A 13862-nucleotide genomic window follows, 5' to 3' on the forward strand; every position below is an offset into this window, starting at 1 on the left:
AGTGTAGTGACTTTGCCCCGCCACTAGGTGACACTGCACCATGCCGTGCCCATAAGAGTGGGGGAACTTGAGTTAAATTAGGATAGAGGAGATTCTTGAAGCAACCTTATTATTATTATTATTTTTTCTTTATTGAAGTATAGTTGAGGGATGCCTAGGTGGTTCAGCCAGTTGAGCGTCCAACTTCAGCTCAGGTCATGATCTCCCGGTTCGTGGGTTCGAGCCCCACGTCGGGCTCTGCACTGACAGCGCAGAGTCTGCTTGGGAGTTTGTTTCCCTCTCTCTCTCTGCCCCTCCCCAGCTTGTTTCTCTCTCTCTCCCTCTTTCTCTTTCTCAAAAATTAATACTAAAAAAAGTATAGTTGACACAGTGTTGATTTAGTTTCAGGTGTACAACAGGGTTATTTCACAAGTCGATACATTATGCTAGGGTCGTCACAAGTGTAGCTACCATCTGTCACCATACAAGGCTATTGTAGTATCATTGACTATAGTCCCTGTGCTTGCTTTGCCTTTCATGCCCAGACTTATCCATTGCATAACTGGAAGCCTGTTTCTCCCATGCTCCTTCACCCATTTTTCTCATCCCCTCATTCCCATCCCCTCTGGCAACTATTAGCTTATTCTCTGTATTTATGGGACTGTTTCAAAGCAAACCCATTTTTTAAAAATATTTATTTTTGAGAGAGAGAGAGGAGGAGGAGGGACAGAGACGGGATGGGAGAGGGGGGAGAGTTGGGGGGAGAGGACCCAAAGGGGGCTCTGCGCTGACAACAGGAGCCTGATGCAAGGCTCAAACTCAGGAACCACGAAATTATGACCTGAGCTGGATGCTCAGCCAACAAAGCCATCCAGGCACCGCAAACAAACTCATTATTAAATTTTTTTAATGTTTATTTATTTTTGACAGAGAGAGAGAGAGAGAGAGAGAGAGAAAGGCAGAGCCCAAGGGGGGAGAGGGCAGAGAGCGAGGGAGGCACAGAATATGAAGCAGGCTCCAGGCTCCGAGCAGTCAGCACAGAGTTCAACATGGGGCTTGAACTCGTGAATGGTGAGATCATGACATGAGCTGAAGTTGGATGCTTAACCGACTGAGCCACTCAGGTGCCCCCAAATTCATTTTTAATATTGGCAATTGGTCACTAGGAAATAGAGTCATACTTTAAATAATAAAATTGCTACTTTAATGATACTATATTAGGGCTTATTAACATAAATTTCTCTTATAGAATATCTTGAAACTATGAAGAAACATAAAGAAGAAAACAAATGTTATCTATACTCCTATTACTCAGGGAAAACCATTGTCTTCACCTTTGTAGTTTTCTGTCTTTAAGATATAGAAACACAAAATGTGTGTATTTCTATTTAATATTTAACAGGATAAAATCTTACTGGATATATATTTCACCTGGCCTAACAATAATACTTTGCACATTCCCCCATATACCTAAACATTCTTTTTTATTATTATTTTTCATTGTCGTCATATTATTTCATCATGTAGTAGAATCATATTTACTTAACTAAATCTTTAATTTTGGACCATTAAGTGGTTTCTAATTTATCATTATTAAAAATAGCTCTTTGATAACATTTTGTGGTTATATCTTGAACATCAGAGATTATTCCTTTAAAGTCTTCTCTCTCCCCCCCAAAATGGTCACATCAAAAGAAACATGGAATCTTTTTAGGGTTTTTGGTAAGTGTTTTAAAAACTGCATTCCAAAGGTTAAACTATACCAATGTGTTTGATCATCAGCAATCTTTCCAATCATATATATTCCAACATTTTCTCTAGAATTTTATTAGCATAGATTTTCATGTGTTAAAATCTAGTCAAATTTATGAAAACTGAGAGCAAGCTTAGAAAGATCATTTCTATATTAGAATTATAAAAATGTTGAATCAGTTCAATACTGACTATAGGATCCAGCATTTCAATGGCATTCTATCATTTTAAAAGTAGTTGTCATTTTATTGAGTCCCTGTATTTATGTGAAATAAGCAGGTGAACTGTTATTCCTCTTTCCAGAGGAAGGAATTGAAATTGTGTTGCAAATGCCAAATAAAACACAGATAATTGGTAGGTGCCTTCAGCACGCATTAACATAATTATCCAAGATGAATATAGCCTGCAAATTCAACATTTTAAAAATTACGTAAAAGCTTGAACGCGGGAGCAAATCGAGTATATATATCAGCTCAGGTCATGACCTCACGGTCCTTGAGTTCAAGCCCCAAGTTGGGGTCTGTGTTGACAGCTCGGAGCCTGGAGCCCGCTTCAGATTCTGTGTCTCCCTCTCTCTCTGCCCCTCCCCTGCTCGTGCTCTGTCTCTCTCCATCTCAAAAATAAATAAATAAATAAATAAATAAATAAATAAATATTAAAAATTAAAAAAAAAAACATGCTGTAGAAATAAACATATTATGTAGAAATGCTGCTCTATGTCAATACTGGACCTTTAATGACATAACAATCATTATTCAAAGTTAATACATCCTGGGGGTTCACTTTGAGGCAGGGACTCTTCTAAGTTCGTTTCCATGTATTAACTAATTTAATTTCTACCCAATTGTAAGTAAGTTTCTGACCAGTGCTAACTAAAACAGCTGGACAACTGGTGACGGTGACGGTGCGGGGCGGAAGCGAAACAAATACTTGTCCTGTGCTTTGGCCTTTAGCTACACTTTCCGCCTACACATTTCATAACAGGTAAATCACAAGACTTTGTTTTCTAACGTGACTCAAGAGTGCTTTGTTATTATTAACGATAGGATATTAGAGTTTGAAAGCCATTTGTTTTATTTTGCAGCTGTGGGAACTGAAGGACACTGAAATTAAGAAACCTCTATTTTTTTTTTTTATCACTATAGGCAGTGTCTGGAACCCACATTTCTTTCCAATATGGCATTCTAGTGATAACAGTTTAGAGATATCAGAATGGCATTCAGAGAAGCCTTCAGAGAAGAATATGATGAAATACATTGCAGCTTTCGGAGAAGCATATTGTGAAACGCATTCATCAAACAATTTTGAAGGTAACAGAATTTTTCCTGACTCGAGTATCTTGTAGAGATTAACATAGCGCCTTGTTTCTACTTTATGGATTATTTTGTGTAAATGACTAAAATACAGAGCATCAGTTATGAGGGCCAATTATACTTTTATTGGAGAGAAGATGAGCTTTATTTATTTAAAAAAATTTTTTTAATGTTTATTTTTGAGAGAGAGAGAGAGAGAGACAGAGCATGAGCAGAGGAGGGGCAGAGAGAGAGAGGGAGACACAGAATCAGAAGCAGGCTCCAGGCTCTGAGCTGTCAGCACCAGGCCTGAGAGAAGATGAGCTTTATAAATAGGCCCTTGCAAAATAACTCTAGATGTCTCCTAATTTCTCTATGTCTCTTTAGTATGAGGGTGATGAATAACAACAGAAAGGAAGAAAATAACAGAGTCAGAAATTTAAATGACCTACATTCCTCTCAAGTCAATTTGAATGTTCACTGCACATCTGCTCTACAGAAAAATAAATAGAGCCCTTTTGGAAGCACATATGAAAACAATTCAAAAAGTACAAACTAGGGGCGCCTGGGTGGCTTAGTCGGTTGAGCATCTGACTCCGGTTCAGGTCATGATCTCGCGCTCTGTGAGTTCGAGCCCACGTCGGGCTCTGTGCTGACAACTCAGAGCCTGGAGCCTGCTTCGGATTCTGTGTCTCCCTCTCTCTCTACCCCTTCCCGGCTCATGCTCTGTCTCTCTCTGTCTTAAAAATAGATGTTAAAAAAAATTCCAAAAACCAAAAGTACAAACTGTGCTATAAAGCTAAGTTTCTACTGTACATAAGTTTAAAAAATGTTCTAATGTTCTGTTTTCTGATACTATGACATATATTAGTGTATTTTGAAGGAATGAACACTTCTTAGAAACCGTTTTGTGGATTCTACTTTTATTTTAACTTACACAAAATCAGCTTATAATGGCAGTGAATACAAAAGACAAAGAAACACTATTGCACTCAGAAAATACTTCATATGAAGCATTGCACGTGGGAGAATTGATTAGGAAAGGTACAAATTTATAGTCAGATAAGACTTGACTATTCCAGGTTTGAAGAATACAGACTTTTTCCCAGTAGAAATTTACCACATCACATATTGCACATTTTCCAACACTTTCATCTGCTTCACAAATATCCGTTATAGTCTTTGCTTTTGTCTGTGTCTCTGTAAAATGCTACATGTAAGATTTTTAAGACAATGAAGTATGTACCATTGGAAAAGATGAGTTACGTAGAACTAAAAAAACAAAAACAAAAACAAAAACCAACAAACCATATAAATACATGATTATCCCACTCTTTTGGCAGGAAAATGACAAAGTAACTTGGCAAACTTCTCTATAAAGAGAAAAATATTATGAAGCTTAGTTTCATAAGCATTTGTCCACTTAGAAATGTTCTCTGATTTTTTTCTCAAAAAATGCATTTAGACTAAATGTCTGCACTACTGGTTAAAATTTCTTATGTTGACATTTGGTTTTTAATACCATCAGTTAACATCTTCAAATAGTGCAAATATGAGGAGCACACTCAGTTTCGGTAGTCATTCAACAATAAATAATAACTCTAAGCCTAGTTATTTTACTATTTCTGAATTTTAAAATATAAAGTGCATCCATAAGGCTTAAAGTCATTCTCATTTTTGCGCGTAATGAATGGTCAGGCAACCTGTGCCTTTTTCAGCTCATGGCTGGATAACCTGGAATTTCTTTTCCTTTTTTCCATAGTCTCATTTGGAAGAAGGTTTCCAAAATAATACAAAGGTTTTTTTTTCCCACAAAGTTTTTATGGAAAATTTCTGACCATAAAGCAGCATCCATCAACACAAATTTCCTCGAGTTCCAAGTCACCATAGTCTAGAAGCAAATATGTTTCCTCATTATTTGAAGGGCTTACTACATATCCAGTATAAATTCTTTTCACATTCTGTGCTGATGACCCCTGTGCTATTCAGAAATGCACAGTTCTCAGATCCTGTAAGGTTGAACCTGGCAAACAATAAAGAAAGTCAGCATTATTTTCAGTTCATTATTTCCATTCAGTTACAGGAGAATGAACTTTGTGAGGGTAGTCTGTGATTTTTTTTTTTTTTTCGCTTGGTAGGACCTCATGAAGCATGTCAGCTGGTCAAGTTGACCATAAACTAACTTGTAAAGACAGTAGACCGAGACTGGAAGAAATACTATGTGGAGGGTGGATACAGAGCAGAGAGTAACAGTTCCATTCCTTCGGTTGGCATACCACCAGAAGAGTGATTCTTGGTTGTTGCTGAGTTAGGTTTATGGCCCCTAAAGCCCATCTGCATGTATAGTCCCATAGGACATATATTAAGAATTCTTTTTCTAGAGATTTTTAAATTTATTCTCCATATCAGTAATTATCATGAAACTATTTAGATACCTAGAGATTTATTCAATTCTGAGTTTTCAGATGAAAAGATTAACACTAAACATATAAAATGTCCTTTAAACTTTAAAATGTACATTAATTACAGGTAATAAAATTAGGCAATATCTTTCATTCTGAGGCAAGTTTTCTCTTAGGTTCACAGAAGCTTCTAATTCATGATTAGAAATATTGTTCTTTATCTCTGTGGTGATGAGAATTGGGAGAGGGCAAAGGGAATTATTTTCTAAAAAAAAAGAAAAAAGAAAAACTCCAGCTTATCAGGAAAATATATATACGAGATTGGAAATGTTGGATTTTTTTCTTTTTGCAGCATTGCAATTATTTCTGGAAAATTTCTGAGTCTGTCACTCACACTGAAATTTGCTGAGATAAACATGCTAGAAGCATTTATTGTATGATTTCCAAATAGATAAAAAGAGAAAAATGGCAATATTAAAACCGTTCTTTGAAGAATTTGAAAGAGTATAAGCGTACAAAACAGACTGGTAAAGCTCTGCTCATAAAGGGCACAACCTTTGATTTGAAAGGAAAATGGCTTCCCTGAGCTGCCATTCTGGGGAGGATGAAGAGACATCTAAAAACTTACCTGTTATTGAATACTTTGCCATCTGACCATTTCCATGTCCGGCCATCTTCATTTTTCAGCCCAATCCAATGTTCGGCTCTACCCACAAATCGTTTTAAAAAGATCTTGAAGAAAGCACAAAGAAGGCATATGTTAAACAACCCCTCTGGTAAGTATGTAATAAATTACATTTCTCAAAAGCTGCAATTCAAGGCATGATGGCTAAGCTGCTCACTTATTAGCTCTATTTGGGACCAGCTCGTTTGAACTTTTGGCCATTGAAGCTAAATAATCAAATCAAATTTACAAGGTTAAACGGAACCCTGATTATGACCTCAGACTGATCTCATGCTTTTCTGTAACTAAATTTCCCTACAAGGGAGATAGGTACAATGTCTTCAAAGAAATCACAGATTATCTCTATCAAAAAATAGCAAATATTTAGGAAATTGTTTTTGAATCTTACCATGTCCTCTTCAGAATCAACGAAGCCAAGAGTAGCCCAATGTTCAGAGCAAAAGTTTTGTGCTGACTTCCAGTCCTTTGTTACAGTGGAAATAAAGTAGCATTTCCTCCGGTATGCAATCCAATCATCTGAGCATGAAGAAACAGGGCTATTTGATGGCAGTGGGTGTGAATATTGTTCTGGACAGTTGTATTGGCCAACTGTGAACAGGAAAATGGTTTGTTTTAGTAATAAAAGAAACTAGCTGACAATGACAAGGATGAGAGGCAAGAAGTGAATTCTGAGAAGAGCAAGAAGGCAGGTTCTCACTTTATCTAATTTCCTGTTGTGCCTAACTACCACTGTCAGGATGCAAGAAATAAGAAGGTGTCCTTTGGGCCATAATTTCCGAAAGGGGTAGGAAAATAGAAAAATCCTGCCAGTAGTCTTTGGACTAAAAAGGGTAAAGGGCATTATAAATTCCAATGCAGCCAACGAAACACTAAATTGGGAGAAGGAGAGAATAATTTGTAGGGAAATAATTCAGAATACAGAAAGAACTATGGCTGGGGACATTTCATAAAATTGTAAGATTTCATGTTTGTTAAAGGCAAATGTCTTGGTATTGCTATGTTTTGAATACCGTATCCCAATTAATTCTTTGGGAGCTTCTAGATATATATATATATTTTAATTATGCGTAAGCACCATTCTGTTGCCCTTGAGATAAAAAACAAAAGACTGGTCAATTCCTGATTAATCTATGGCTTAGATATTATTTTTTTCTATCAAAAATGAATGTGAAGCCCACATTTTCCCCCTAGCTAAATGTCTGTTTAGTTAGAATCTAAATCAGTCCCTTTCACTTCAGATTTAAAAATCTGCTCGTGTAATTTTCTCCCACAATAATTTTTAACTTATTTTTTTTCCTTCCCTTCCCCCATCCCACAATAATTTTTAAATCATAGACACCTTTAATACTTCTAAAGACGTTCTAGGCAACTGAGAAAGCGTTGCATTGATTATCTAAAGAATATGGAATTATATTTGGGATGTTCAAAGAAATCAGCCATGTATAAAAAATGGGGGTGATTCTAAAAAAGAGAGAGAGAGAGAGAGAGACCATTTCTAGATTCCAAAGTATGAGAGTCCCCCCCCCCCCCCCCCCCCCACACACACACCGCTTTTTTTTCCTTCATGTGAGACCATATCCTCCTCTGTGAGGGTTCTGGGGCTAGAGTTGGGCATGTTACACATTTCACTTTCTGTACAATGGCAGCTAACAATCCCTGACCCTCCCTTGCCTAAAGGCTTTACTATTAAGATTAAACCAAAGGCTTTTAGATTAAGTTCCATGCAAAAGCAAACAAATAAAACAAAAATGATGCTTTTAAAAAAAAAATGGGGGTGATTCTAAATTAATCAGAATTTCAGATTAATTAGTGCCAGTAATCCCTGTTGATTTCAGCTGGACAGGAATGCTAACAGCAGAATGAATTCATGAAGTACAGACCCACCTGATAAAGCGATGAGAGCAATGATTAAACAAGTGATAAAGACCACATTCAATACAGCACATGGGATAGGAACTTGAAGGGACCCTTCATGCTGTGTTGCAAACTGAGGGCTGGCGGTGGTACCTGCAGGGAGAAAGTTCATGATGAATTCAGGTCAACTGTGGAAGTAGGAAAGGGACATTTGATATTCTCCTGAGGCATTAGCTTTTCAATACCTCCTTATCTTCTTAGATGAAATTTATAAGTTAATTTCCCCCAATTTTGAGTGACTTTGGACAGTTTATTTTTGGCTAGAAATGAAACGATCCAGGGATAATAATGAGATCATAAAATATCTGCCTAATATGTGCACTTAGTACCTACAAAAATTCTAAGTTTATGATGATTTTATTGTTTGAATCACAAAAACATTTATTAAATATCTGATTACCCTAGGAGACACATAAAAAGGACATCCTAAGCATAATCCCTTAACCTCTCTGTAGTTCCTGTTTAAGAAAGTTGACTTAAATGTAATAAATATGGATGATGAATAAAAAATATTGAATTGATATATAAATATCTACAAGTACCATGACTGAAAATTAAAAAAAAAAAAAGACTGGTGGTACTTTTTGGTGAAGTCAGTACATACGTAAAGCAATGGAAATTTTCATATATTACTGATGGGGGAGTAAAATGTAAAGATAATTTGGAAAGCTGTTTTTCATACAATGAAATATATACCTATCCTCTGATTGAGAGTTTGACTTGTACAAAACAAGAATGCTCATAGCAGCTTTATTCTTAACAGCCAAATCTTAGAAAGAATCCACATGTCCATCAGTAGGAATATGGATAAACAAGATATGGCATATCTGAATTCTACTCAGCAGAAAAAAACACAAAAACAAACAAAAAAAAAAACCCACAAAAACAAACAAACAAAAAACCTCATCAATGCAACAAAATGCATTGGTCTCAAAAAATGTCGAGTGAAAAAAATGCAGCTACAACTATATACTATAGATTTCCATTTATATGACATTCAAGGCTATAAACTATAGATTTCCATTTATATGACACGCAAGGATAGCTGAACGAAGTCAGACCAAGAAAGACAAACACCATATGATTTCACTTATAGGTGGAGTCTAAAAAACAAAGCAAGTGAAGGAACAAACAGAAAGCAGAATCGGACCCATAAATACAGAGAACCAAATGAAGATTGCCAGAGGGGAGGAGAATGGGGGTATGCGCAAAATGGGTGAAGGAGAGTGGGAGATACAGGCTTCCAGCGATGGAATGGATAATTCACGGGAATGAAAGGCACAGCATAGGAAATATAATCCGTGGTAGTGTAAGAGCATGGTGTGACAGAGGGTCCTACATTATGGTGAGCATAGCATAACATAAAGGGGTGTAGAATTACTATGTTGTACACCTGAAAATAATGTAACATTATGTGTTACCTATACTCAAAAAAAAAAAAAAAGTTGAATTAAACTATGGCAACAGAAATCAGAAAAGTAATTGCTTTTATGTGTGTAGGAAAAGTAATTTGGCTGGAAAGAAACACAGGGGAACTTTCTAGGGTGAAATTTCAAATCTTGATTGGAGTTGTTATGGAACTCATTAAATGGCATACTTTTGATTTGTGCGTCTGTGGCATGTCAATTATGCCTCAATTAAAATGATATTTGAGTGAAGAGCAAAATATTTGAATTTTTCAAGAGAAGATAGTAGAGGAAACATAACAATATTATACAGCAAATGTTAGGTAGAAGTTGATTTTTTTCATGTACCTTCTGTATAATGCTGAAACGAAGCAAAAATTTGACTTGATTTCACCAATAAGAAATAATTTTGTGGAATATGAACATGATGTGAATGATGATTCTTAGTTTAAAAAAAAACTACAAGAATATCTGCTTTAGAATATAAATAAGTAATCAAGAACGGAGAGAAGAAGATTTTGTGACCAGTGATTGAATTTGATTTTTGCTAGGATGACCCCTCAGGGTTTCTAAAATTTGGCCTCACAAGAGATACATAGTTCCCTATTAGGTTCTCAAAAACTGAAACGTAAAATGGCCACTTGAATGATACTAGAAATTACCATACAAAATAGCATCGAATGCAAACATATCATGTTTTTCTATATGCTATGATTTCCATAATTAAAAGCATACTAAAAGAGGACATATCTTGAGATTCTTGTATTTCTTTTCCTAAAAACATTTCTCCGAAGTGAAACTGAGCACAGAGGTGTGTTTTCTTTCATTGTTCACTGGTTATCATTTTTGCTTCTGGGGATTGTTCTTTCCCAGCATAGGTCTGCATTGGGGTTTTGCAAGAGAAGCTTTTACTTCACTCCTCTCTAGCTCTATTTCTCTCAGTTCTCAAAGCAAATCTTCCTTTTTTTTTTTTTTTTTTTTTTTTTTTTTTAACCAGCATACAACTATCACCGGAAGCTGCCCTTGGTAGATAGGGTAGCAAGTTCAGAACTGTCTGTCTAGTTTCACTTCTCCCCATGTGAGAGTCAATCAGGCTGTTTAGACTCAATGCAGCAAGAGTTGTGGTTCCTCGGCAAACACTAACTCATCTATGTAGCTCCCGAACTCAGAGCCAGCCTAGCTCAGTCTATTGGCTTATCCACAGGCAAAAGGTGGAGGTGATTCTCAGACTGTATGTTTCTCCATTAGTGAGGGCTATTGTTACTCACTGTTTGATTTATCACCTAGGCAACAAAACACTCCCCTTACAGGATACTTCCGCTCTGATTATGGGCCCTGTTCATTAATGAAGAAATTGAAGCTAAATCCACGATTAAATACCAAGTCATCCAAAGGTGATGCCCAATGATGGCTTACAGTAATAAAGCAACTACAAGGGCAGCATAAACTAAACACTCAATAGAAAATTGGAGAACTCGGGAAAAGTTGCGGATTCCTGAATTAGGTCCTTCGTTGTGCAACTATGATCTCTACTTACTGGGTGATTTTATTATTATGTACGTTATTTCTTTTCAGCAGCTCAACTGGGCCATAACATTATGGTTACCTAGCTACCAGGAATCTTTGCGGCTTGCACTTCTTATGCACACTTGATTGTGTGTACTTAGTACAAGATGGGTTTATCAGAAGCAATTGGTGTCTTCCTAACATAAACCAGTCTAGCAGACACAGGCTCAGAAAGCAATCCCACTCTCCAGACCGTTCAGCTCTGCTGTTCATGTTATAATGCACCCCTTGATTACCAGGTAACTTTGCCTAAAAGTAAGTTTGGGGGGCACCTCATTAATTGGAGAGAAAGAAGGCTAAATTAAAAAAAAAAAACAAACAAGCCTCACAGAAACACATTATAAGAAAAAAAAAAATGGGAGCGTTCTGGTAACAGGAAAGAGAATAAATTCTGTGGACAGAATAGGCAAAGAGAAGAGGGGAAAAAGTAAATAGCTAAGATAATCACATTTTGATGTATTTAGATGAAAAACAGAAGAAAGGAAGAACCATGTGTGACTCATGTCGAATCTGAAGCCAGTGATTAGAGGGTGAAGCAGAATGATGAAATAGAGGAAGAGTTCTATGAAGGGTGCAGAAGCAGAAGATTGCCCTTTCAAGAACTTTTCGTGACCTTCTCCTAAGAAACTACCACCAGGCCCGGTAAATGTTCAGATATGCGTCCGTCTATCCTCTCAAAGGTTGGAAACCTTCATTGCCAGCAACTGGAGGATGCTGTCACGAGAATACAACGAAGCAAACAGAAAGCCTACAAAGACACAGGTGAAGACAACGAAGAATGTAATTGTTCATGTGGAAGGCCCAGAAAAGTTTTGTAAAGAGAGGCTGTGCTTCCTGAAGTGCCTACAGATGGATATGGAAAAAGGATGCGGAATGCACTGGGCCAGTGAGCTTTCCAGGTAAATCTGAAGAACTGATATGGAACATTGAAACATTGAACATTGAAACAAAGGAACAGGTCTTTAAAGGCCTTCTGAAATCCAACGCTGTGGTCTCCTCTCATGTTTCAGGTAGATAGAGAAATAATTACTTGTTCCCATATTCTCCTTTTCCTGGACTGAAGCAAAATGTAACCAAGTTTTTCTAAAGACAAAGGCTCATTTTTTAAAGTACTGTAATATATAAGCTAGCTAGCTAGATGATAGATGATAGATAGATAGATAGATGATAGATAGATGATAGATAGATAGACAGACAGATAGATGTATGTGTGTGTGAGGGACAGAGAGGGAAAAGGAGTTTTGTTACAAGGATATAACAAATAAGGTCTGACTTACTTTGTTGTCCTCTCTCCGGATGCAAGGAGCTGTTCTCTGTTATGGAACACTCTTCAGAATTCATCTTTGCTCTAGTCAAGAGTCCCCGGCTAATCCCAGGCCAAGCCAACTACAGCAAAAGTCTTTGCTAGACCTCTTGTCCCGTCTCTGAGTCTGTGAGGTACCTCAGCGTTTATATTGTTATATTGTCTCCACCCCCTTCCTCTTGCCACCTATACCCGCTCGACTACATCAGTTCTCTTTAATTTATGCTCCAGCGGCCCAGACAATTCACACCGTGTTGTGGTGGTGAGCTGCGGGTTTTCCCTGCTGTCTGAAATGTGCTTTCTCACAACCGTAGGTGTAGCATGAAGCGACAAGCGGGATTTTTCCAGCATCTGAGACATCCTTCTTTAAGTTTGTAAAAAACACAGATAGTTTAGGAGACGGTGTATTTAAGTAAGGAGAGAACGGTTAAGGCTTCTTATCTTTGAGGTGGAAATAATTTGGAGAGTAATATTTCCCCTAGATTCTGATTCATTTAGTTAATGAACGACTAATATTTATTGAGCATGCACTCTGACCCTGACACTGTTTGGGGCTAGAGGGGTCATTGTTAAGTAAGAATTTTAAGATCTCTGTCCTCATGAATCTCTCTCCACTCTGGAAGAATTTTACTTAGGAAGCTATAAATCGGCTGTCAGAAGGGTATCATTGACGCTTCCCCAGGGACCAGTTCTTCTACGTTACCATTTAGTACACGCTTGCTTTTAATTCAAGAAATAGAAACCTTGTGGTCTGGAACTTCCGATAGTCTAAAATTGTTTGTCTTAAATTACCTGTTTCATTTACCTCCTGTTAATTTTTTGCCACATTTTACTGTCATCTAGATTGCCCTTATTCCCCCTAGTATCTTATTCTTCTCTAATTTTCTCCTCTTTTATGTGATTATTTTTCATGTATTTCTGAGGTGTCAGACATCTGGAGTATGATTGTCATAAATTTTATGTATTTTATTTTTGAGAAGGAGAGAGAAAGCACGAGTGAGGGAGGGGCAGAGAGAGATAGAGGGAAAGAGAGAGAATCTTAAGCAGGCTCTGTGCTGTCATCATGGACCCCGTGTTCCCCGAGATTATGACCTGAGCTGAAATCAAGAGTCAGAGGCTTAACTGATTGAGCCACCCAGGCTCCCCAAGGAGTATGATTTATAAAAAATATATTGCCATGGCATCTAATACCATCTAAGCTATTAAGATCAACACAAAATGAAGCCAGAATGTCTGTGCGTGGTGACTTAAAGAGGGGATCAAAATATCACTCTGGTTACCAATCTTGCTGCCACAATTTTTGTCATTAGTACCTCTTCTTTAAAGACAATCTGGTTTCAAAAGAAAGACTTCGTGAAAGTATTATGCTTAGATGGGTTGGCAATTCTCATCGACTGTGGCTAAGTTAGGCCATTGTATTTATTTGTTAACCTAAGACGTTAAGAGTTACACGTTGGTCTTAAGGGTTCTCTTTGCTTCCACTCTCAGTCCGTTTCCTGGTATGTTTTCCACACGACAGCAAGAAGCGTTGTTTAAAGTTAAGTCCTATCACTTTGTTGAGAT

At 37.2% G+C, this 13862-nt stretch overlaps 1 protein-coding gene across 1 annotated transcript; it reads right to left on the reverse strand.

Moving 5' to 3' along the window:
- Nucleotides 1–3929: 3929 nt before the first annotated feature.
- CD69 (CD69 molecule) lies at nt 3930–13314 on the reverse strand. Its single transcript, XM_042945775.1, has 5 exons — nt 12274–13314; nt 7995–8117; nt 6499–6698; nt 6054–6157; nt 3930–5046 (listed from the first exon to the last, which is right to left on the reverse strand). Exons 1-5 carry the CDS (start codon nt 12335–12337, stop codon nt 4938–4940), a joined length of 600 nt encoding a protein of 199 aa, XP_042801709.1. The 5' UTR covers nt 12338–13314; the 3' UTR covers nt 3930–4937.
- Nucleotides 13315–13862: the final 548 nt, after the last annotated feature.

The sequence above is a fragment of the Panthera leo genome, chromosome B4, assembly GCF_018350215.1.
Source record: "Panthera leo isolate Ple1 chromosome B4, P.leo_Ple1_pat1.1, whole genome shotgun sequence".
Taxonomy (NCBI): domain Eukaryota; kingdom Metazoa; phylum Chordata; class Mammalia; order Carnivora; family Felidae; genus Panthera; species Panthera leo.